This window comes from Monomorium pharaonis, chromosome 7 (genome assembly GCF_013373865.1).
Source record: "Monomorium pharaonis isolate MP-MQ-018 chromosome 7, ASM1337386v2, whole genome shotgun sequence".
NCBI lineage: Eukaryota > Metazoa > Arthropoda > Insecta > Hymenoptera > Formicidae > Monomorium > Monomorium pharaonis.
The window spans coordinates 1401774-1428663 of NC_050473.1; the positions used below are offsets into that span (position 1 = coordinate 1401774).

Genomic DNA, 26890 nt, shown 5'->3' on the forward strand with positions numbered 1-26890 from the left:
ATGTATGCCGTGTAACCCAGTTCGAAATCAATTCTGCCCGAGAGAGATGTGTGGCATTTGCCTCGGAACTTGAACGAGGCGTTTCTAGACATTGGCCGGCACTCGCGAGTGCGCTAACGACCTCTCATGAGTTCTCCTGAAAAAAATTTTTCTATTCACCGTCGGGAAATCGACGCCATTAGTTGAAAGATCTATAACAGGTTTGCAATATATTTACATTCTCCTCGCAATATTCTTTGTACTTTTGATTATATTTGTTTTTCCTTTCCTGTTATAAATTTTAGGCTGATTTAGTTAAACTTTCGCGATATCTAAATGAAATATCTCTTGTTTTTCTTTCATTTTTTACACTCATTTATCGCGAGATCACACACGTGCCGCGTGTTCGTTCTCGAGAAACCTCATTTCCATGCCAAGCATATCTTGACATCGGCAATACTGAATATCACTTGTGTTTATTTTACCGATTAACTTAACTCTCTATCAGAGTCGCGGATAGATATTTGATTTCTAAATCGTGTTTACTGTCAGCGTTCGCCGGAAGCTCATCGACGGTTACGATTTGACCTGGCAGTGTATTGGAAATCCGGAGTCGAATCGAAACCGCATATAGAAAGTTGTACTTGGCTAGAGCTTAATTAATTTCAAACACTTAAATGTCTACTGGAGGGAATACAATTACAATTACAGACGGATAAATGAGAAACTCTTCTTATCCATTCCGTCTTTGGAGTTAAATTGATATAAATAACTTGTTTTATCATTGAGAAGCGAGATACACTTTGTGAGGAAGCTTAATATGCTCCATGCATAAAAAATAAAAAAGGGACGAGCTAAGGAAAGAGAGAATACGGAATCTCGGTGGTTAGGTCTTGTAGTTCTCCTTGGAAGCGGGGGGAACAAATGCCCGAAGAAAAAAGATTTCCTTTCGTTACAGTGAACATCGGCTGCGATGGAATCGATTCGATATAAACGGGACGATTATCGCTATATGCCCACCAGTTGACTTACATTAATTCAAGATCAAAGCTTTCAACGAGCTGGGGCAAAGTACTCTCGGCCGGAGACCTCTTTAAAATCCAAGAAACGGGCGTAGGACATTGTTACGTAAGGAAGCGGGAATCCTTTGTAACTCCACGAGGGCCCGTAATGAGCGGATAAAAGACACAGTCCGAGGCCGTCTATTGAGATTTCATCGATTACGATACGCCACGCGCTCGTGGACAGGGATTCCTGTTCGATGACCGTTAGCCTTCTGGAAATGCAACTTAACTCTTCGCGCTCCAATTACTGTCGAGGGCCGTACTTGCTAGTCGACCCCTTTCGCTTATCATGCATATCGACGAGAACACGAATATCTCTACTTAATTGCCGACTCAATGACGAAGACGTTCACCGTGTCATGTCGTGTTGAATGAACGATGCTTAAGAAATAAAGACATTTGCCAATCGATCACTTTCATTATATTAATTAAATGAATCTAAATTCTTCATCTTCCTTTCTCTGTTTTTTTTTTACTTAGAAAATAGTTCTTTTTAAAATGTATGTACACATTAAATACTGTAATATGAAGTAAAAATATTCTTTATAATAGTTTTAATTTATACAGTCTAATTGCCAAACTCGCGCGATTTTTTATTCAACTGTTCGCTGCTCTGCTTAGCGGGTTATACACTCTTCATCGTAGTCAATTTTGATGTCGACCGATGTCACCGTCTGCGTATACGATCAATCTACCAATTTCGTCTACTTGCCCGACCCGCAATAGCTTCTGGGATTCTCAGGCAAAGCACGCAAGCTCGCTATCAACGTGAAGCGAAAGACGAATACGCGTGCGAACACACAATCGAATGAGACGATAACGAAAAGGAGAGAGCCCCGATTCTATTGCGTTTTCAACATCTTTGACTGTTGCGGGGATCGACGTCGGCGGTCATCCGCAACGAACAATCGGCCTCGTTCCTTTTCCGCAAACGTACCTCGATTGCAAGGAATACCCTCAAGCTAAAAAGACGCGTCCCTCGACAATAGTTTTCTATCGGCCTTATAATCTTCGCGAAGAATCGCCGCACCATATCGATTTCGGTCTTATCGATTGGCAATCTCGTCTACCGAGTATTCTGCCGTACAGTTGGTTTATTGCTGCTAAATTATATATATATATATATATATATATATATATATAATTAAATAATTATTTAAATAAATTAACGTTTTTAGCGTGCGATTAATTTTAACCCCATCAATCTAGCTGGAAAAGGTTAATAATTTCGCACTTTATTCGACATCGATTTCTCGATGCGATAATTAATCAGTATTAACCGAGGAATTGAGGAAGAGGCCACGTGCGTTATAGTGTTTTATGCGTCTGCCAGCGCTAGGGGAACCACGTGTAAATCACAATTTTCGAGTTACCGCACTGTAAATACCTCAGTAAATCAAAGCTGTCCGCACAACAAAACATAAGTGTGATTTACGCGATTCTCGCGACTTTGAAATTGCGTCGGGCCTTATTTGAATTATCGTAATTTCGTATACCTTGTCTCAGTGATGCTTCATTTCATTTATCTCACTGTCGATCATTCGGAGTAGAATTGATTAAATAATCCGGTCCCTTTATATTGGTATAATGGTGAAATCTAATTTGTACGCGTGGAATAATGAGAATCGGCGGTAATCGAATATTCCTTTTGACAATGCGGAATTTATTTCATTTGATACGAGCATCAAACACAAAAAACACACGTCATGTAAAACGATACAAGAATCTACATAATTGCTGTGACAATATTGCAAATATATAGCTTTACAAATAGATTAACCCCTTCCTCTCACTCTCTCTCTCTCTCTCTCTCTCCGTCGCGCGGTTCCGAAAATTAGTTATATTAATTACGCATCCATTTGACCTCATGAATTCGCAAATGCCGAATGTTGAATTAAATCGCGCGTTAGAACTCGCGAATCGATTTGTCATCGCGTGCAGCTTGTAAATCGAGAGTCAGTGCAAACACACGCGGCGGAAGGAAACGTGCTTCTTGTTATTTTGTTAAAATGACAGACGTACTTTATCTCGCTGCACTCCGTGCAGCTTCCGCGCGACTCTCGTTGCACGTGTCACGTATACATTAGCGCGAGTTACTTTGTCCCGGATATATATTCCGAGGATATTCCCGAGGTGTCCTGAAGAGGTGCAATCTCCGCGGGGGGGGGGGAGTAGGAGACACGAGACACGTAGATCCTTTTGAGGAAGTGCCGGGGCGTGAAACGTCATTTGCTTATATGAGGATCGACAATACGCATTCCGCCGTTGAGTTTAAGCTTTACTGATTACCGAGTCGTTTCCGCTATACTTTGATCCTTCCTATTCTACTAGGGAAGGTACTAGGGAAGGTAATATTGTCCCTTTTTGCTTAACTTCGCAGCTTGATGATTGTGATACGCGCACGCGATCCGTCCCGCTTCTCGTTCATGCCTCGGCAATTCTTAGTTGTAATCAAATATATACGAGTGCAGAATACTCAACCTCGATTTTAGTGATTGTCGCGCGCGATCCCTACCAAGGGCAAGATACAGATATCTCTTTGCGTGTATACCGTACCGAGGGAATAAAGAGAGGAAAAAGGGAGAGAAATTTTTGTGCCGCTCAATGTCCCGGCATAACGAGAAAATGTCATTTATATTATTAAAATGTCTTATTAAAAATTTATAAGAGCGCGGTCAATGCGCGACGTCGGTATCCACTTTGTAAAAGACATCTTTCAATTTTATTCGTGCAGGTCCGCCTTACGGTATTACGAATCAAGCTAGCGACAGTTATATTCGCCTTGTGAATTAGGTCGAGCATCATCGGAGTATTCCAAAGAGAGATTCCAAACGTACAGTCGATAAAGCTCCGACCATACGAAATTCCATTTTGCTCTCTCATACAGAACACATATATAAAACGATAGGTTTTTCTTTGATTTAACTTTGAAATAATTTTGCTTGAAACGACGTTACGTCTCTAATCGAATTTATTATATATAAAAGACTTGGAACGTTTGAAGCTTTTAATTCACTATATCGCCGCGTTAACGTTAGAATCTTAAACGATAAAAGCGCTCGTGTGCATGTTATACCTTGATTGATATATCCTGACTTTGTCTTATAACTATTTCGCCGCGTAAAATATTACCGTCTTCCGTTGCAGCTTACGCTGCAGAATTTGGACATACACCGGCAAAGTAGCGATCCTCTAGCTTCTAGCTGATCACGAGCCAGCGGATGAGCCAGTGAACGAACTAGACGAGCGGCGCGGCCTTCTTTTCGTAGAATTTAGCTTAATAGCCGGCGCCTTAAAGAAATTACTGCCACGGCGGCCGTAAAGCACAGAAAAGTTTATTACACGGTCTCGCGACGAGAAACGAGCGCCGGGGATAGCGAACAATTTTGCCCGGGGAGATTAGTCCTGCGCTGCGCTGAAATAATCCCATAATGTATACCAAGGGAAGAAACCGCGGCCGGGAGGAAAACCCGGCGCGACGTAGCGCACTTCTTAAAATCCGGGTACGCGCCGCTCCCCGATATTCGCCCGCCGCGGATAATCTACCGCCTTAATCTTTGATCCTAAATCCTCGCGCTAGCGCGTTGCTTCTATGACAAAGGACGATGCATCACTGCTAATTTTTCTCATTTATTATCGCGCGAGATATCACGTTTTAAACAACAATATTAAAATGGACGCTGGTGAAATTAATTGTAAAACAGCATATAATTCTTTTACAAAGTTTCCTTTTTAATTTCTCCAAAGAAATTAGGGGGGGCTTAGGACGGCCCTTTCTTTACGTTCAAATTACCTCGAGTTTATTAGCTTCCCTCAACATTGGAACACAGCAAATTTGTCTTATTTTTACATATCTTGAAACCAGTTGTTTATCCGCGTAGCCCAGTTTCAAACTGAATTGCGATTCAATACGGTTATAATGGACGTAATGCACGATTGCGAGTAAAATTGTTAAATGGGTGATCTCTTTTGTTTGCATTCTGACGTGTTCGACAGCACTACATCACGAATAGCGAGAGAAATAACAACGAAAAGCGCCGAGAGCGCCCAATTCCACACCAGCCATAGTCGAAAAATGAATATCTAAACTACAAAAAAAAAAAAGATATTTATAACGAGCTGCGCTTTCTGTAACGTGTTTGGCAAATTCAAGGGAAATTTATTCGCGAGAAAACCTCTCTGCTACGCTATTCAAAATTGTACACAGAAAAATACATGACGTGTGTAAAAATTACAATAACGACCGAGGATAACATTGTGATCTCGCAGTAAAAAATTATTTGGGATTGTAAAACAAAACTTTACAAAATCGAAGTAACGTTTTTTTTATATTTAAAATTATATTATATTTAGATGTCTATTGTCGGGGTGTAAGATTTAAATTTATTTCGGTCTCTTAAATAAGCTTGCTATGGGGAGGACAAGATAAAAATAATAAAATTGTTGCGATTAATTAACTAATTTTTCGTCGCTGAAGAAAAATTCGTAAATTCATATCGCATAAGTATTTTGTACCTGAAATTTGTTATGTCCACATCTCGAGTGAATTAATCCGAGAGCACTCGATTTTCGTTTCGAGTTTCCGTATTCGATACAATAGTGGAAAGCGATAGCGGCGGTGCATATTGTTAGTGCAAACCAGTGAAATGTACGCTCAAATTCATAGCTGTTCTGCTACATTATAGGTAATTTATTTGCCCATAGAGAGTAGATTTACAACATAATTGCGAAAATTCTACAAGGATATTCATTGATTAATTAAAGAAAAAAAAAGCTGACTTGTCCGCAACGTTGAAATAGCAACAAAGTATCGAGATTATGGGAAACAAGTTGACGTAAAAGATATATCTGCTTGTTGAAAATATTGCCAAAGCAACGATGGTACAATCTGAGCCAGCAAGACCGGGCACGGTGTTACGCGTAGAGCGCGGGACAAAACGCAACGAGACATTCCAATTCCGATTATGCGAACCACCGTGGACAATGACGCATTCATCCGAACGCACCGAACGTTCGTTACCGATATTTAATCGACACTAGTTCCATTAGGGGGGGCATACGTTCGCGGTGGAGGTGCCTTTCATGATTTTCCGTGACCAGCGCCGCAAAGTCATTTCCGTCGACACCAATCGAATAATGAACGTTATAGTGAATATTCGCGCGATATCGCGGGTATAGCGAAAACAAATCTGGAAATTGTTTCAGTTCCATTGATTCGTTGCATTTTAATCGTCCATTCCGCTGCGTGTGGAAAATTTGCATTTGGGCGAAATTCATCGCATTAATTGAGAAACCGAATGGGAAAGGTCACAAAGGATAGAGATGTATGTATGTGGGTCGTAAACGCGGCGCAATGTGGAGCGAATAAACTCTGCGATGCCTCGATCGCGCTCCAATAATCTTATTCACTTCTCATATGTTCCGGCTGAAACCATCGTGGCGCGTTGATATTATGCGAGCTTCTATCTATGAGCAATCAGCGAGCTGAACGCCCAAAATGTCCGAAGTTGGGGAAATCATGTTGGACGTTCACAATCAAAGGACGGTATCCGGCGACTCGATTCGATTCGCGTTATGTTCGTTTGCGCGCGCTGAAAATGATCGGAACTGCCGCGAATCGACGTTGCTACGCCGAAACTTTAGACTTGTGTGTTGGCGTAATTTATGAAACTTCCGCATAAACTTCATGACGGCTTTATAATTTATCAGAAAGGTACTTTGAAAGTTGTAAGAGGATATAATAATGATTTATTATAAGTATCTTATGGTTGACTTTATGACTTATTAATAAGGCGAGTATTAACGAATGCGATATCGCCGGCTATCGTCAGATATGTTTTAGATATAAAGTTTTATAGATTCGTTTATATCACGTGTGCGTGTGTAAGTTTCGATTTTACATAAACAAATTTTTGGTTCGGAGAGAATCCATTATCGCGATTGATTAAAGTCACGCTTGAGACTTAAAAAATAAAGCGTTCCCGTTATTACACTCGTAATATCATCTAAATTCTTGGAAAACTATTCTTCCGGTTGTTGAATTCGCTATCATACCGCGATGAGAATTTCACATTGATTTCTTTCATGAGCTTCGAATTCCTCGGATCCCCCTCGGTCGATCTTACGGTTCTCATTGACGAGGAATGCGATGCTGCATTGCCGTTTCGATGCCAGACCGTACAAAGGAGGAACGTGAAAAAGCGGCTGGAAGGCGGCAGGTCATGTAATTGCCAGGAAATTGAACATTCCGTGGCATCTCAACGCTCGATAAATCCGCCTTGTCTGCGAAAACGTCTGCCTACGACGAACGCGCCGTCGATTGGCAGGCAGACGATTCTATCGACGATTTTTGGAGGTGAACAATCTGACCAGTCTCTTTCCTTGAAGAGGCTAAGAAAAGAACGAATTCTAATGCCCTGGAATTTTTTTCCTGGCGATCTCCATATCAAATTTAATTCAAGAAAATATTCTTTCAAAATTCTTTCAATTATTTTATCGTGATTTCCAAATCGCGAGAGACATCACTTAAATCGCGAAAGACATCGCAACATAGAAAATTTATTAAATAAATATTAAAGTACTTGTACTCAATGTTGCCCACCTAAGCTGTGCAGATTTTTCTAATTTTTTGATGAATACGAAATTCTAAAATAAGGGTCAGATTTAAAATAGGAAACATTTCTGAAACTAAAAAAATTTATGAAATATTTTCAATTATTTATATAAGTATAGTAAAAATTTAAAATAAGGATAGCACTTGGGTGTTAATTACATATATACTCAGTGTGGTCCAGCTATGTCCCGTTTAAAAATAATAATGCATAATAATGCAAAATAATGCATAAACGACGATGCATAATCATGCACGAATTTTGGCCGTGTATAATCGTGCATTACGATGTACAATCGTGCATTACGATGTACAATCGTGCATTACAATGTACAATTGTGCATTGCGATGTACAACCGTGCATTGCGATGTACAATCGTGCATTGCGATGTACAATCGTGCATTACGATGTACAATCGTGCATTACGATGTACAATCGTGCATTACGATGTATGATTATACCATTGATAAAATTCATGCATAATTATGCATCACCGTTTATGCATTATACATTATTATATTATACTGCAATAAAAATAATATAAACATGTTTTAGTCTTATCAAATATAAATATTACATTTTTAGGCAAAGTAAATACATATATATTTTATACTTAATACACGTATATTTTTACACAAAGCATCCTATGCAACAGAAATTAATGTATAAACAAAAAATTATATATAGCATAAATTACATAACAATTATTAAATTTCTTACCGCTACAACGATCTCTTATGAAATAAACACTGCTATCATTTGTTCTTAAGCATAAAAACAAAATATTGTAATTGCCATTTACGTTACAAAGCAGATCATAAGATAGCTTTTTATAATAAAACAAAATTTTTTTATCACAATTGTGTAATAATGACAAATGAATAAAATAAAATAAATTGTCAAATTTTTTATCATACGCTCAAAAGTATTTGCCCACTTTGTCTTTTTTAATTCAATGATGAAAATTTTAAAGAAAAATGAATTTCAATCTTCTTTTCTAATTTCCTATTTAATAATAAAATGTTTAAAATAAAATGTTTAATAATAAAATGTTTAATTAAAAAATGTTTAATAATAATCTTCATGGCTTATTTACATTAAACATGTACAGTGTCCCGAAATTTGCGAATAAAAATACTGATGTAGCAAAAAAGTTCTCGACAAAATTAAGTAAAATAATTATTTGTATTATTTTAAACAGTAATTTTTGAGATATAAGATTAAAATATCTAAAAAGTTACTGTTTGAAAAAATACATGCAAATAACTATTTTACTTAATTATTCGAGATTTTTGGTATAGTATTTTTATTTGCGAATTTCGGAACACCCTGTATATGTTTAATGTAATATTTTGAGCCATCAAGATTATTATTAACATCCAGATCATTAGGAGAGAAGATTGAAATTCACTCTTCTTTAAAATTCTCATCATTGAATTAAAAAAGTTAAATAAGTATAGACAAATATTTTTAAGCGGTAGTGTATATATCTTTGAATGGAATGTTTTGTGTGGAATAAAAATTGAAATAAATATTATTTTTTATTAAAAAAAAATGTCTTTAAAGATGCGAGTATAGAAGTCGCTTGTTATTTTTGTTCAGCTTTGTTAAGTTTCTCTGTCCTCCGCATTTCCCCTAACCGCTGGGACATTGCAGCAATAATAGTTTTTTTTTCTTGTGTCGGCCACTGTTTTGCAACTCCATGTTTTATAGAATAATCTGAAAGAGTAAATCAATTTTTGAAAATTGTTATTAATTCTTTGCTGTTGCAAATTATAATGCTTACCAATAATAGCATCTCGTGCGATAGGATCAAGGCAGTCGAATTTTTCTTCATATCGAGTCTTTCCTAGCGATCGAACAGATTGACCTGTTATCGTACACCGCAAAAGAGCTTCAGGCTTAAAAACGCCAGAAAGTAGTCGACGAGCTAGATGAGATGGTTTAAGTGACGATGCTATCGCTGACATAAGGACGCGTTTTTGGCAGTAAATCTCACTCATTAACAGCATCATCTATATATAGTTAATAGACCAAATATACCGAAAAAATAATTAATTAAAGCTTATTGGAAAAATATAATTTGTTTTACATTTTCAATTGTGCTATTCTAAGTTGTTGTTTTTATATTCTTTTTAAATTTTATTTTATCCTAGTATCCGCGTGTAAGAGATTAAAGTATTAAATAATACTTTTTGGTGTTTTTGAATTTAATTAAATGTAGTTATAAATAAGGTTTTTTTTATCGATTTAAAACTGTAATCAAAATTCTACTTCAATTAACTATATTTATTCGTCGGAGAAACTTAGATGAGATATAAAATAAAAATAAGAAATTGATTAATTATAATCATTGAATTAACCTTATCGTCTGGGCAATTTTTTCCAAATAATTGATCGGTACTATCATCCGGCAATACAAACATATCATTTTCTTTGTCAGCCTCATCCTTATTGTTGTCGCTAGTACTATTATCGTTGTTGTTAGATTTTGTAGCAATGTCATGCTGTAATTGTATCGACGAATTTGTGTCGTCACCAGAAGTATCTGTACATTAATATACAAATTATAAATATACAAATACAGTTACAAATTAATATAATATTGAATTCATTATATTAATTTGTTAATTAAAATATGATTTGAAAAACAAAAAAATGGAATAAAAATTAACGCTAATAATCATAAGAAATATTTTCACGTTTCAAAAAAAAAGTGTTATATACCAATATCATCCTCTAACGATTTTGATGACTTGTCCAATGCTATTTGCAGTAGTCGTTTGAGTTCTTCTTTGGTAGGACTGCCTTCTCTTTTTTTTGTGACATTCAATGTATTTAAAGCCCTAATGTCAGCTTTCTTTGTAGCTGAGTACTGGGTCTACATAATTCGACAAAATTTACGTCAACGTATAAACGTATAATATTTCGTTTTAAAAACAATTAATATTCAATATTTTTTACCTTTCTTGTTTCGGTATTTTCTTCATCAGTGCTCGTATCAGACGACAACGATAGCTGTGCATGTACATCGTTTTGAGCCTTATATTTATGATTAAAAGTTGTCTGCACTTGCCTCTGATGTGCTATACTATTTTTTTTTACATCTATCTTTTTCCCCTATAGACAAATAATTTTGAATTTAGTTTACAACATACTAAAAAATCAATTAAATTGTATAAAAAATCAAAATTATAGGTACATATTAAAAGAATGTTATAAAATAAATAAATAAATGTTATGTAATTAATACCTTTACATTTCTTTTTGTACCAGACTTTTTGATTTGATCGTCCTTTGAAGAATTTTTCTTTTTTTGGCTCAGTGCAGGTTCATCACTTTGCTGTACGTCACTATCACAATTATCATCTGGACTATTTGATGCCTCTCGTTTTCGATTAGTTTTTCTCAGTTTTTGACGTTTATTTAACTTCTGAAATTCTTCTTCTATGGATGATACGTTATCTGTGAAATAAAATAAATATACTTTTATACTTCACTACAGCACGTAGTGAATTTGTCATTTTTGCATATAACCTCTATATGGACTTATCTAATATTTGTTAACCTATAAATACAGAAATAATATAATCATAAATACTAAAAATTCGCTTACCAGATCGCATAATAACAACTCCCTGGTATGATTTTTGATTGTAAAAAAATGTGACTGCATCTCCTTTCTTTACACTTTCGTAATCACAAATCACCGCGTTATCATTCACTAGGCAATAAGAACCATCGTTCTTACAATTAATAATAAACATGATGTGCACAGTAAAAATCTGTGGCACTAATAACAGAATCAACAAAATTAGGGATGCCGAGATAACACGCGTGAAACAAAGACCGGCTACGTCTATCCATACGTATGATACGTTCTCCTCTGCGCATGCATTATATACATATATATATATGTATATATATATATGCATGCGAGTGTATGGCTGCGTTCGCTTTGGCACTCGCAGCGCTCGTAAGAGTATCATTTGTTTTTGTTTAATATTTAATAAACAACAAGGTTGAAATAATGCTTCAAGCGCTATAAGCACCAAAGCAAATACTAATTTAGTATTAAGACAGAAAGCAAGACGGTGATTGGCCAGGTTTGCTTGAGTCTGCTCCGAGTAAACCCAGATCGGACGAACAGGCCGTTCGTGTTGAACAAATGTACAGATAAAACTTTTAAAAAGATTCGCTTTTGATTTTCAATCGACTGTGCCAAGTATATTTTTAGTGACAAATAATAACATGTCTGATAAAAGAAAAAAAGATTCCCCCTCTTTTACAAGAGGAAAATATAAAACTTACATCAAGGATAAAAACCTTCAGGTAATTAAATTACAGTTTTATAAATATCTATATAAATTGAAAAAGATTTTCATGTTTATTAATGCTTGCATGGACAAATAGTTGATCAAATATTTTGCTCGCCTACAAACATTATGTTACTAAATATGTTAAACTTGTAATCATAATTAAGTTACTATTGCCAAATAGTTTTTATTTTGTTTTTTAAATATAAATTATTCCTAATATATATTTGTTCTCTAGATACCAGTAAGGACCCTCTCAAGGTGGAAACAAAAAGAAAATAATATTTCTTATGTTGATTTAGATGCAACAGAAAACAAAAATGTTCAAGGTATACATAATAAATATAAATAAATATAGATAAAAACAGATTATAAAAATATTTAAATAATGATAATTGATTTAATTTTACCCCAGAAACATTTAATAGCAATATGAACTCGTATCAATACAACGCATCGAATCAATACAACGATGACAAGCCAACTGCTAGTAAAATCAGTGATCCATCAGATAGCAATGAGTCAAAATTTTACGACGCTCGAAATGATAGAATAAATGATGATGACGATTATGCAGCGAAAGAAAATGAAATTGACTCCGACGATGATGAACAACAAGACAATCAAAGTATGCTATTATACGAAAAAAGTACTAAAAGCACTGATGAAAGTGTTTTATTACTCTTGCAATTATTTCTCGACAACAAAATGACAAAAACATGCTTAAAAAATACGCTCAAAATAATTTGCGACTTGTTACCGACGCCTAATAATATGCCGAGAACAATATTTAAACTATTTAAATACGTAGAAAGTCAAGCCCCTGTACGTGACGTCATCAAACATTTTTATTGCAAATCGTGTCATTTTTATTATGGCGATAAAAATAAATCGGTCCGCGAGTGTCAAATATGTTCATCAACTGAACATAATGGTATTTTTTACGAGTTGGATATAATCGATCAACTAAAGTATTTATTTGAGCATGCACATCTCAGTAAATTGATTAAGCCACCGGTGGCTGTTAATTCCAATATTATAAGCGATGTAACTGATGGATCGGAATATATTCGAGTCAACTATTGGAAAGGGAAGGAGGAAGAGGACCGTTTGATTTGACTCTAATTATGAATACAGATGGAATATCCCTTATGAAAAGTTCAAAAGCCAGCTTTTGGCCATTGATGTTCACAATCGCTGAATTACCACCATATATAAGGAACTCATTTATCGTGATCTTTGGGCTATGGTACGATAACTGCAAACCAACAATGAACACTTTTCTGCATCCCTTTAGCATAAAACTTCAAAAATGTTTTGAACACGGTGTTACTTGGATTCACCCAGAAAATAATGAAACATTTATATCAAAAGTTGTTGCTCCAATAATAATAGCTGATGCTCCGGCTAGAGCACAAATTCTTAATCAAGTTAATTTTAATGGTCGCTACGGTTGTAACATTTGTGAAATTAAAAGTAAAAAATCGAATAGTTTACATAATTCAAAAAGGCGCACCCGTATATATCCTTTTGAAAATATTTTATGTTTAAGAACAGATGCTAGAATGAAAAGTCAAGGCAAAAAAGCTGTTGTTGAGAACAAAAGTATTCGTGGTATGAAAGGATTAACTATTATGGCATCTTTTCCTTTTGTAAATTTAGCGACATGCACTTTACCCGAATACATGCACTCAGTTCTCCTTGGGATTGTCAAACAATTAACAATTTTATTTTGCACTAAAAGTGGAGAATGGTCCTTGAAAAACTTTTTAAAAGAAATTGATTCCTTTTTATTGGATGTATGTCCTCCTAACAACATTAAACGATTACCTAGATCTTTAGCCAATCATTTAAAGTTTTACAAAGCCTCTGAATTTTATAATTGGTTATTGTATTACTCAGTTCCAGCCATGACTAATTTTTTACCAGAAAAATACTTTCAACACTGGATGCTTCTTGTCATCTCTGTATTTACGTTATTGCAAAAAGATATTAAACTATCAGAAATTGATGAAACTGAAATCTTGTTGCGATTATTTGTACGAGATATCGAGATTCTATATGGCGATAAGCAATTAACGTACAATGCACATCAACTTTTACACCTCGGATTGTGCGTGAGACGTTGGGGTCCTTTATGGGCGACTTCAGCTTTTGCATTCGAAAATTTTAATGGTTTTCTTGCAAGTATTGTTCATGGTACAAACAATGTAGGTCAAGAAGTAATAAATAATTTAGCAATTGCTCAAGGAATGAAAGTTTTGCAAAATAAAGTTGACAATAAATCAAAAAATGCTACTTTATCTGACGAAGTAGTTGGTAAATGTATGCGTGTGATGCTCAGTGAAACTGAGTGTGGATTATTGAAAAATTATAATATCAATATTTTTGAGCTACAGACATTTGCTAAAGCTAAAATTTTTAATGAAATCTTTACCTCAGAAATGTATAATTTCCAAACCAAAAGAAATAATTACAATGTAGAAGTTAATTTCAAAGATAAATCAAGACTATATGGTTCGATAAGATTTTATTTTTATGTTTTAAATGAGCTACATTTTATTCTGCGTCTTTTTTCTGTTAAACACAGTGATATGTTTTACCACTTTGAAACTTTGAAAATAGTAAAACATATTTTACCGATACAAGAATCAAGAAATGAATTTATTGTTATTAAAATCTCAGATATTATGTCTTTACATCAATTAGTGAAAGTATCAAATTATGTTTGTAAGAGCCCAAATTTAATAAAAACAGCTATGTTATGATTGTATGATGTATATTATATGCTCATATTATATGTATAATAATAAACCATGCATAAAAATATATATTTTTCGTTTACTTTACACTTTTATTATGACGTATAATAATTATTAACCTTATTTATATTTAAGTATATGCAAGTTTATGTAATCGCACGCGCACGTGTGTGTGTGTGTGTGATTTTTTTATGCGCTATTATAACTATATTCAATTATACATAACTTAATATGCACTCATGTATGATTGTGCATTATTATGCACTGTTAATTTTCAACAAATAATAATTATGCGTAACTTAACATGCAATCATGCATGATTATGCACTTTTAATTGTCAACAAACAATTATATATATATAATATATTATTATTACTTGTTGACAATTAATCATGCATAATAATGCACGATCATGCATGATTGCACGTTAAGTTATGTATAAATGAATATAGTTATGCGTAATGATGCATAATAACCTTTGCACTTCGTGTTAGCATTAACAGATCATACATCATTATATATGATACCATGAACAGTTAAGTATGATCATGTATTTCTACGTTATGGAACCATAGTAATCATGTATAGCGATGCATAAACATACATAATTATGTGTACAACTATATATAAATATATATGATTATGCTTTATTACATATTATTATGTATTATAATGCATAATTCATTTTTAGACGGGGTATTTTCTTTTTTTTTTGTAAATATTTTTTAAAAAATTTCAAATAAAAATAATCAACATGTTTAATTAAGCATTTATTAACATATTTATGGAAAAAATTACACATACAGCTATTTATTAAATGAAACGGTGTTTACTTACTAGAAGGGGTGTTACGAGAAAAACAATAAATACTAATCAAAAGTTAAACATTAAATAAAGAAACAGAATCTTAACTGTTTTGTATTAATAAGATATATTGTGTTTTTAAAGTAGTGTCCCTTTATAATGGTTTTACAATACAAAGAGTTTTCTTTCTTTAATTATAAACAAGATGTTTTAATAAAAATGTAAAGTGAATATAGTGTTGAAAAGCATAAGTAAAGAGCTACAATAATATGAATTGTGGATATTTATAATTGTTACATGATAATCATACAAAGCAGAAAACTTACCTTTAAAATCTTAGATTCGGAAGAACACAATTTGAATAAAGTGTCATTACAAGCCGTAGAAAGCATGATATTGATCAATTAACTATGGTATCGAGTTCCTGAGCGATATATGTGAAATTCGTTGTCTAATTATTTGAAAATAGGGGTGAGTCAAGTTGGGTACAGGGCCATATTGGATACAGGTACCTTATATTCAATTAATTAGTAACATATGAATATAATACATCTAATATTTTCAAGTTAATCTATAAATTTATATATAATCGTGTGTAGGGATGAATATTACCTTACAACTGGGACATTTTTCTTAAAATTATAAAGTTTGTCAATCAGGTCAATCTTGATTGTCGATCTTAACAATGGAGAAGAATCCACCACGATTCCCCGGAGAAACTCTAAAATATCAAAGTTGAACGATCTCGCTGGGGAAAGAAGAATCAAAAATAAATCTCGTTCTCTCGAAGCTTTGCAAATGGTGAGGTATTTTTATCGATCAGAAGTAACGGATGTAATATCTCGATCCGCCTGCAAAATCTCATCGAATTGCCTCCTGGAAATTGGCGAGACAGGACATGACCAAATTGATCGAAATGAAGTTGACCGATATTAATCGATGGAGTCGAAGAATTAGACGACGGACACGGTGAAGATTTAATAAGTCGGGGCGGATAAGCATCGAATAAAATTGGCAGAAACGCAGATAAGGAAGGCGATTAAGGATGGTGGCTAAGGCGATCGGTAACAGCGCGTAACGGGTTAGATTGGTGTAAAGTAGGTCGTAGGGTGAGAAGGGTGAGAAGGTTGCTATCGCGTGTCATGCATATCTTCAACCGCTCGAAGAACTGAGGTCCGCCGGAAGCAATGAAGTTTCATTACGATTCCGGACGCGTCGTTCGTTCGTTGAACGCAAGTAAAAGAAAAAAAGATCTGGTTACGTTAAGCGCACGGTTTTATCCGCGATCTAATTCTCTTTGACTTTAAAGAACGTATGTGAAATTACTTTCGGTAAAACCATCAACGACGCGTTGGCATAAGCGCGCTGCAGAATTGTGCGTGTATGCTTCATATATGTATTGCATATATTGGCTCCAGCGAATGAACTTATTTCAACCTGAATCACATCGTTTCGCGTTTAGCTGAGATATTTTTCTAGCTTATTAATAAATTATTAGTTTTCTAAATTTACTAGAATACTTTCTACGTGAAACACAGCACAGCGAAAAAATGGTCGAGTAACGGCACTAAAGAATAGTCGAGTATCATCGTGCCGCTAGCTCGAAAAATAACTACTTTTCTGGGAAAAATCACGACACGCGTTATATTTGCCGGCCGAGTAAGATTGCCCGAGCGCTTCTGATCGTCAGAGCGGAACGTAGTCGGGTCCTATACTTAGATACGCTGCGCACCCAGTTGGAAATGGGATCTGCAGAACGGCATCTAACCGAAAGGGATCCGCCGGATAATCCCGCAGTTGGCTTCCGGCAGACGTCCCCGTCGTATCGGGTCGAATCAGATCCTTTCAGGAGCGTATCTCGCACAGAGCAAAGGGGACAAGAGGAAGGGTAGGGGACGAAGAGAGGGTGGCACGTGTAAAGGTGTCCGCGTGGACGAGTAGGTGATGTCGCGGCCAACTGAGGAAGACTGAGAGTGAACTAAGGAGGAAGCGCGAGAATCTCTCGGGACAGATGATTCGGAGCGAGGTTGCGAACTCTGCGCGCGAGAACGGACGGACGCATTTCGGGAGACAAATGGTAACGCCGGTGAAGAAGGAGTAGGAAGGGGGAGGGAAAAGCGGGGGAGGGGGGAAGGAGAAACGGGATATCTTGAAAGGTTTTCCCGGCCAGCAATTAAGCAACTGCTTGATCTCACACCTTTTTAGATTCTCCCGTTCGTCGTGCGGCTGGTGCTTTTTATCTCTTCCGTTCACCATCGTAAAGACGCTTCTCGCTAACGTAATTTTCTTGGGAAGGCGTGGCGCTGCGGCCACGTTTGTAAGAAGCTTTCTTATAAGTTTTATGGAACTGTCTTTACGAACGGCAACTACCCGATTGGACATCAACTCCACTAATTGGGCTCATAGTAGCTTTCTTAATAAGAAATAATCTACCATAATCTACCTTGCGTTGCTGAACACTACGGATTTTAAAACTTCTGTGTCGTGTTTTCTTTTTATCGTGAAAAGTGACCTTTGTATGTTATATTTTATACATTGAGCAAAAAATGCATGTTTTTCTCCCTCTCTTTCTCTCTCTGTTGAATTCTACTAAATTACTTACGTGATACAAATAAAATGTTATTTCTAACTAGTTGAAAAAATTATTGTTACATTTACCTAACGGTAAAGGGACGATTGTAAATGTGAATATAAAATTTCACTCAATGTAAAAAGGTTAATGAGTTGCTAAATTATCAAGTCACCGCGCGACGAATTAATTAGTGCAAAACACGAACGTCGCGATATTGCCCGGACTTAGCCAAGGTAAATGACAAATTAATTTTTAACAGTTAACTCTAGATGACGGTTTCTGAAAAAGTGGCACTGTAGTCAGAAAGCTCGGCGAGTAGATCCTCTTTGTCCAGTGGCGGGTTTTCGGGTGAAAGAAACGGGCGAATGTCACAAAGACGGATAGAGCGAAAGAAAGGACGAAGGATGAGGGACCGAAAGAAAAGTGAACGCTGAAGCGTCCAACGTTTTTCTGAGCAGCAATTAGACACCTTTCCGACCTCCTATGAGCCATTTTTGAGTATTTAGAACTCGTTTTTTTTTTTCGAAGTTGACGTTTTCCTCTTGTATATCATGAATCTTTAATGAATAATGATAAAATTTTGCTTTCAAGAAAAATGTTAATGTACAGGTAATTGTGTAATATATAGAGGAGAAGGTAATATGGCCAGTGCGGATAATATGGCTACCCATATTATCTTTGTTATTAGCTGACGAATTCTAGTAAATATTTATGATATCATTTGTTTAGTAGCCTACTGTTATATAATGATGCTAATATGACAAAACACAACAGTCAACATTTGTTATAAGGCATTTTTACTTTTAAGAATTTTTTTAAGTACATTTTAACATTTAATTACACATATTTCCTCATTCTTTTTAAACTTAACCGCATTATCACCCAAATGTATGTACACTTTCTTATTATTTAACTCTTTATTCGGCTGTATATATTTCGAGTTATACAAAATTAAACGATTATATAAGATGTTGTCAATATAGCCATCTAAGTGTGCTAGTAATATGGTCACTTTTTCGAGATCTCCATATCGACAAAATTCCTCGATAAATCGATTAAAGGCTTAATTTAAGGCTGTTAATATTTTAAAATCCTTTATATGAATAAGGTTCTTTAGATTTGAGGTTATTTTTATTTAATTTCTATTAAATGTGAATAAAAATCACCTGTTTTAAGGTAACAACTTATTTTATATAAATATTTATGTTTCTAACAAAATACCATGACTTTTTTTAAACAAAACCAATTTTTTTTACATTTATTTTTGTGGTAGCTATATTACCCTCCCTATTTCTGTTTAGCCATTATGCAGTATCGTTACATTTTTATAAATAATATATAATATAATTAATATTTTATAACTTTGAATTGAAAATCTAATGAGCAACATTTTGATGAATATAATCGTAAAATTTCAACTCAAAACATTAATTATTAACGAAGTTATTAAATAAAATATAGATGGATGGCCATATTACCACCTTCTCTTCTGTACTCGTATATTATAGACTAAAATGTAATTATTATCTCCATCATAATTAATATAGGAAAATTGTAATACTCAGTTAACTTCTTTACAGCTTACGACATATTGTGCGTAATATCTAACTTGCATTCTAAGTACTCACAAAATAAATCCCAACTTCGTTATTTTCAATTTTATTTAATCTTACCACAAATCATGTTAATCTATGTACATAATATCGATGAAATGGCTTACGTAATATAACGACGTTACCTACGAAGGGCAAATATCGGATTAGCAATAGATACGTGAAACGGGATGAACACGCGGCGTCGCCGATTACGGCGACGTGGCTCGCAGATCTGACGTCCTTTTATAATAAGGGATCTCGTTAAAAGCTCAGGAAATGCATCAAAGCGTACTTGGGGGTTGCAGGCCGTGCGCGCACGACCAAAGGCGTCGCTTAAAGAGCTTTAAAAAAAAAAAAAAGAAAAAACGCCAAGAGCGGCGTAACCACGTGTACTTCTTAATGGCTGCGCGAGAGAATCGCCGCGCCGGGGGTGGCGCACCCGGGGTGCTGCGTTTAAAACGAGGTCAGAACGGTGGCGGTATGCAAACGCGACTCTCCTCGTCTCCGCGAGGGAACGCGGAGAGAATGAGAGAGGGAAAGTGGTGGAGAGAGGGCAGCATTAAGTTCGAAATCTTCTTGCGACTGCCGAAGAAACGCCGTGACTGCGGAAGGCGAGGACGTTAAAACTAATTGGATTTTCGCGTCCGTAACGAGTTTTTTCGCCGATAATTCCGACCTTTTTTTTTCCCTTTTTGCGGACGATCGTTAAAGCCGGAACGTCGTCATTCGAGGAGGCGTCTTTATAACCGCTTCGAATCGATCGTCGTACTTTCGTCGAACATTCCCGACGGGCGTCTGTAATAAAATGAAGATCGGAAACTGAGGCGTTTATACGAATGGATATCAAAGTATTTCACGCAGTCAGTGCGTTTGATGTGCAATCCTTGTCCAATCGATATTCTCGTGATCCGTCCTGACGGATCGTTGTTGCAGTTATTATAAATACTTTATATCTAGCAATTTAATCGGTCAGCCATGTTTCGTTATTTGTCCCGTTGTTTAAGTTTTAATTGATTTTAAATCAGAATAACGGAAAAAAAATAACGCGATGAGATAAAGGACACCGCGCGATATCAAATATGAGCGTAATTGTTACGGGATTGAAAACTGACATGGTCAACTTATTGGCCGACGAGAAAAATTTACTAGCCAATAAATTCAATTTATTGCAATCATGTTAATTAGAAAGAGACTTCGCACGTACGAACAGAAAGGTGGAATCTGGCTGATTCGAGCGATCGATTCTCATGTTACACGATTTGTATTCGTCTAAAAAGCGCTGGTGACTTTTTCCAGGCCAATCCTTCTAACGAGTCAGCGACTGTCTCGTCGAAATTATCAGTGACTCTCGGCTTAATGATCCCCGCGAAATCCGTGCCTCTTTTTTCTCATTAGTCTTATCGCGTTCAATCGTCGCGATAGTTTTGTAAGATTAATGTAAGATTAAAACGTTATGCATTATTATACAAAGTTTTTGACTTGCGAAATTTCGGTGAAAAATATATATCTATTTTCTTAAATATTAATTATTAAGATTGATTAAAAAATTATGGAATGATCTAATTTTGAAGAGCCCACCTATATATGTACTTTTCCATTAGTTTTAATTGAATTGTAGCTTTATTTTAGATTTACTTTAATTCAAAAAGTTAAATCTAATTTTGTACAATTTGCAAGTTTTAAAATTGGAAAGCTGTAAGGAAATAATAGATGAGGTGATGGCTTTTTGATCACATCCATCTGGTAGCGAGCGAGGTGTCGGTGTTTCCCCGAGGACCCGAATGTCACCGTTGGTAGAGACGCGCGACTCCTATGAACGGATCAATTAGAGACTCAAGTAGAATATTAATGATGCGCGCACTTAATTACGTTTCGCAGAGAGATTTACACGAATGTGAATCTCGCTAGATGTGAGATCACACCCTTTGCAGTTTCGGAACATATGGCGATAGATTTGAATTTATACTTGCCGTTTCACACGTCATTAAACGCACGTGTGTTCACATTCATGTTCAAACTCTATAGTAGTAAAATATATAAGGATGTATATTAATAGATTTTAAGGGTGTATCGGACATACAATCTTAGACAAAAGTGCATGAAATTTGAAATACTTAAATATCTACGTCTAACGCATAGTAAATCCAGATGTAAGAAACTTGAACGATAGTTGGAGTCTTATTTTTACTCTTACAAAGGTATTTTTCACGTATTTGCGATTTTTTTCACTTATGAGTTTAAACTTTTGACAGTGAAAATGCACAATTATCTCAAGTTATATTTTATTTCTTTAAAACGGTGTAGTGAAGACAATTGAAACTTGGCAGATATTTTCATCTATTCATATACTAGATGTACAAAAAAATTCAAAACACTGGTACTATTTCTTCTATATTTTTTTAGCTGTTTTATCCGTCAAGATCGTCTTTTTCCATAAGATAGAAAAGGATACCATGTAAAATTAGTGAAAATTAAAAGTTATAACTCAGCAACCGTTTAGTGGATGCGTTTTTAATTTTTTGCAGTACATTAGGGAAACTAAGAGAACAATTTCATAAATTTTTAGCAACTTTGTACCATTTTGAACTTCAGTCCGATGCATCCTTAAAATTAAATACTACTACAAATACTTTCATTACGACATACCAGTGTGTATCAAATGGATCTAAATAAATGGTTCGGTAAATATATTTGAGAGAATTAAAAAGATTGATTCTAATCAATTATATTTGATTCTAATGTGTGTGAAACGATAATCAAACATTTGAATCGAGAAATTCATTAATACGTCTCGACCAGATTTATTTGTGCTTGTGTTTGATCGTCGCAACGTAACGCACAGATGTTGTAATCCAGGAAAACGTCGGGGGTAAATTACCGCGGCACGATTTTCGGCTATAAATCAGGCCGAGTGCGTTCCATGGCAAGGCAGCCACTGATTCCGTCTTAACGAATAATTTACGACAACTGTTTTCACCCCGTAACCGACCGAGATACCGCATACGTCTGCAGTTTTACATCGCTCTAAAAGTGGATAGAACGCCGCAGTAGAGAATTTTATGTCATTGGTTTAAAGTTAATTGTTGGATAATTGCGCTAATGAAAAAAATGTCAGTTTTTATGTTCAATGTAAAAAATGATATAATTATATTCCCCTTAAAAGTTAAAATATAATATTTTTAATTATATCGTATAAATTTCAAATTCCAAATTGAAATACCTTTTATTGGAGTTTTTATAAGTTTTATTATTCTTTTTCCACTCATTAATTCATTTATTCTAACAAAAGACTCAGCACGCTCTATTATTCTTTTTTTCCGCATTTTTTTTTTAATTCGGAAGGACGTACGTGTTCTCTCACTACGAAAAGCCACCGCTTCTTTTAGACAGTAAATTGTGAGCGAAATTCCGAGGGCAATTTCGAATCTAGGTCGTCTATTTCCAAAAGCCGCCACCTCTGAAGATTGGCATTTTTCAGGAGGTGAGAAAAGCGTGTAAATTGACCGATAAGTTTTGCTTCGAGAACTCCGTGGCGATGACACACCAAATTCTCGATTATTTTCTTGATTCGAAATGACACGTTTTTCTATATCGACATTGGTGATCTTTTTAGATTGGGGAACTTTCGAAAAAAGATTTTCTAGTAAGCTTTTCTGGTTTGAAGTAAGTAAATCTGTTTTCAAAAGTTTGTCTCCGATTTTTTTATCGAGAACATTCCCGATGCACAAATAAATCTAAACCATCGAATCGCTTTTATCGTATTAGAAAACATTCTTACTTCCACAAAGATCGAAGGTGTCGGATTTTGAAAGTAGACAATCAGTTAAAAATTTGCGAGTTCTCGGACGACTGTCGAACATCGCCGCTCGTACGGCGACGTTCCTTGCGATCTTCGTACCACCTTGGAATCTCGGATCTGACGTGAACGTGAAAACTGTCAAACGATTCTTTGCTCCTACCGACGCATCTGGTTGGCGTCGCGGAACAGCTGCTCGTGAGAAAATTGGAAAGCATTTGCCCACGAATTTCTCCTTTATTTTCCATCTTGAATCCTGCGAATCTTCTTTCGCTATTTGAATCTCCAAGTCGCATGACGTGCAACAGAAGGCTAGACATTACTGCGGAGTCACGCAAAATTCCCCCCAAAAAGATACTCTTTCTAATCTTTTTTTTTTTTAAATTTAATGAGATAAATGAACGCAGAAAAATATATTTTTTGCCCCGAGACAAGATTGAAATGATTGGCGCCTGGTGTGCAACGTATCATTAAAAAAGATTAAGGAGATATATTATAATTTAATGTCATTTTAAGCGGATTCCTTATCAAGAGAATCAACAAGAAATATTTTATTTGATATTTACTTGATGCAAAACCGTTCTTGTCTAAATTGTCACGGGGCAAAGCTGTGCTTTGGCGTAGAATTTCCTATCATGCTAAAACCTCCAATCTATTCGAAATGTCGAGACGTCGTTGGATGCTGAGAAATGGATTAAATATAAGGACGCATAAATAGCTGGCTAAATGGATAAAGAAAATGGAAAGCAGAAACAAAGGAGAGAGAGAAAGAGAGAGAGAGAGAGAGAGAGAGAGAGAGAGAGAGAGAGAGAGAGAGAGAGAGAGAGAGTCGTTGCTCTTTTTCGACGAATCTGTCGCCTGCCGGAAGAAACAGCTGCTCTGTAGGAGAATTCGCGTTGCTACGTGGGACGGAGAAAGACGAGCGATAGAGAATGAGAGTGCGGATGCAGACGTTCCCTCGAATGCTCGCGAGGCAAAAACCAATAATGCAAAAGCCAATATTCTCGCGAATTTCGGTGGCGGTGATTTATCGCCGCGCCCAGCCGGAATTCTTATGAGATGTCCCGGGATACGATGTACCCTTCTTACTTTCCCTCTTTCTTTTTCCGTTGGTCTAATCGAGGACACTTCACGAGAATTCAAGGGACTCTCGAAAGTCTCGCAAGGATGCGATTAACAAGACAAGCCGTTCGTCGCTTTCACATTCGCGATCCTCCTCGTTTCTTTTCTCTCGATAGATAACCGTAAATATCAAACGACAAACCGCGTCACCTCACCTGATCCCCGGTAATATAAGACAACTTAGAGACCGTCGCGCGACATTTATGGCCATCTTTCGTTTCAAATTTAATGTGCACGGATCGTTTTATCAGATCGCCCTGCTGCCTGCCTATAAAACTTGCACTGTCTAAAAATTTGCACCGATGCTTAAATGTCATCATCTCGCCCTCAAGCGCGAATGCGAAACCACGCTTCTCTCGCCAAGAGATTTCTACTTTCCCTTCGAGAGCATAATTTCCTATTCGCCCCACGTGCATTTCCGCGCGTCTGTGTGCGTGGCTGTCTGATCTCCTTATGAGAATATTCATCCCCCGCCCACTTTCTCTTTGTACACCGCGCACCTGCTCTTTCTCCCTTCGTTTCGCGATTAAAATACGTAAGGAGTCAAAGATCGTGCGGGCGCGGCAGCCGGCCCTTTTATTCGGTATTTCATCGAGCGGTCCATACGCGCGGCAGACTGTGACGAAAATAAAAATGAATGCCGACATCGTGATGGGAAATAACACGAAACCGATCGAAATCACGTTACGTTTTTGATAAATGAATTTTTAAGAATCATTGGTATTCCGTGCAATGGTGGATATTACGAATATATCTCTGATTTCTTTAATTCCTCAATGCGAATCAACGTTACAAATCCCGTCGCATCAGCTCGATCGATCGTTATTTTCTATAATCTATATACGGATGTGAAATATTTTCAGAATCATTGCGTAGAAATTATGCGAAGCACCACAATAATTTTCGTCATCATTGTCTGTAAATTTAAATTAAAATTAATTTCACGCAACGGACACAGTGGTCCTTTGAATAATGCAATTACTTCATTACTCTGTATTGTTGGAAATTTGATCTATTTGTGAACGTGTTAATCACGTGTACATTATGTGTGTCGAGTGATAAATCTGTACATGAATTCATCTGTACAGATTTATCGATATACAACGTCAGTGTCGTTTGAAAACGAACACATTTACAGGGATAAAGGAAGAAAAAGAGAAAAATACACATATACGTTAATTTACATAGACGCGCGGATTATCAATACAGGTGCAACGGCGTGTAATATATAATTCTGCGAAAATAAATGAATAATTTTCATGCTCACGACGATGCTCTTAATGCTTATTTTTATATCGTGGAAGGAATCCTGTGCAATGAATAGCGCGGTATAATAATAATACAGAGATTATTGATCCACCTATCTCCCGCTCACATTTAAAAATAAAACAAGCCCGCACTACCCTATTCTTAGACGTATGGCCAAAGCTAAAAATATCAATTTTTGCGAGCAAGCTTATTTACAGCAAAACAGTATTTTTATTGCGTGAACGACAAAAATATTCAAAAATAATATGCACACATATACAATAATACACATCATTTTATTGTAGTTTGTAATATTGTATCGCTTTGTTAATCTTATCACAATATTTACCGATGTCTTATGTAGGCTTTCTTAAATTTGTCTGATTGTGAGATATCTAATAATTGGTAAAATAATTCAATTAATAATATTGCATAGGAAAATGCCGAATTATTTCTTTATTAGTGTCAATCAAAACGCAATTTGTGTTACATAAACAGAATGATAATGTGTACATATTTAGTCGACATATATCCTCCGTCTGCTCTCAATCTGGATTACAACGCAGGCAACACCCTGACTCTCGAACTATTAAGACGCATTACGACCTGGTATCAAAGTGCTTTGCGAAACGACGTGGTGACTGCCGGCGGGATGTACTTGAAGCTGACATCAGAAATTTGGTTTATGTTCACGAGGCACTCCAATTCGACGTTTATATATTCGTCGGCCATGCTCTCGCGGTATGAAAGTGCCTAATATGCGCACAAATGACAAGATCAGCCCGAATACACTCCTGCAATTTTCCTCGCACACACGGAGAGAATTTTCTCGTAAAATTTACCCTCATTTCGTAATTGTGGGATAATGTGTGACCTCGAGAAATTTTACTATACTTTTTAGTAAAATGTATTAAAAGTATAGTAAAGTTTACTATACTTTTAGTAAAATTTATTAAAAGTATACTAAATTTTATTAAAAAAGTATAATAAAATTCCCCGAGGTCACACATTATTCCACAAT

At 35.8% G+C, this 26890-nt stretch overlaps 2 protein-coding genes across 6 annotated transcripts in view; one reads left to right on the forward strand and one right to left on the reverse strand.

Moving 5' to 3' along the window:
- LOC105839983 (zwei Ig domain protein zig-8) overlaps nucleotides 1–26890 on the forward strand; it is a 330645-nt gene that overhangs the window by 202604 nt on the left and 101151 nt on the right. The gene's annotated exons all lie outside the window — the stretch shown is intronic.
- Nucleotides 8963–12253, reverse strand: LOC118646481 (myb-like protein X). 2 transcript variants are annotated; one of them, XM_036289473.1, is made up of 7 exons: nucleotides 11271–12250; nucleotides 10908–11119; nucleotides 10619–10774; nucleotides 10382–10535; nucleotides 10018–10202; nucleotides 9441–9669; nucleotides 8964–9373 (listed from the first exon to the last, which is right to left on the reverse strand). In XM_036289473.1, the coding sequence occupies exons 1-7, from the start codon at nucleotides 11641–11643 to the stop codon at nucleotides 9243–9245; spliced, it is 1440 nt and encodes a 479-aa protein (XP_036145366.1). In that variant the 5' UTR covers nucleotides 11644–12250; the 3' UTR covers nucleotides 8964–9242. The 2 variants fall into 2 exon arrangements, with proteins under 2 accessions (XP_036145365.1, XP_036145366.1); XM_036289472.1 differs by having other exon boundaries at nucleotides 8963–9669; nucleotides 11271–12253.

Bases quoted from the DNA above. Each gene is read 5' to 3' on its own strand.
- LOC118646481 (XM_036289472.1), bottom strand. From the start codon at position 11,643: ATGATACTCTTACGAGCGCTGCGAGTGCCAAAGCGAACGCAGCCATAC. The intron at 10,775-10,907 runs GTATTAATTACA...ATTTGTCTATAG, and splicing joins GTACAAAAAGAAATGTAAAG to GGGAAAAAGATAGATGTAAA. The intron at 10,536-10,618 runs GTAAAAAATATT...CGAATTATGTAG, and splicing joins AAAATACCGAAACAAGAAAG to ACCCAGTACTCAGCTACAAA.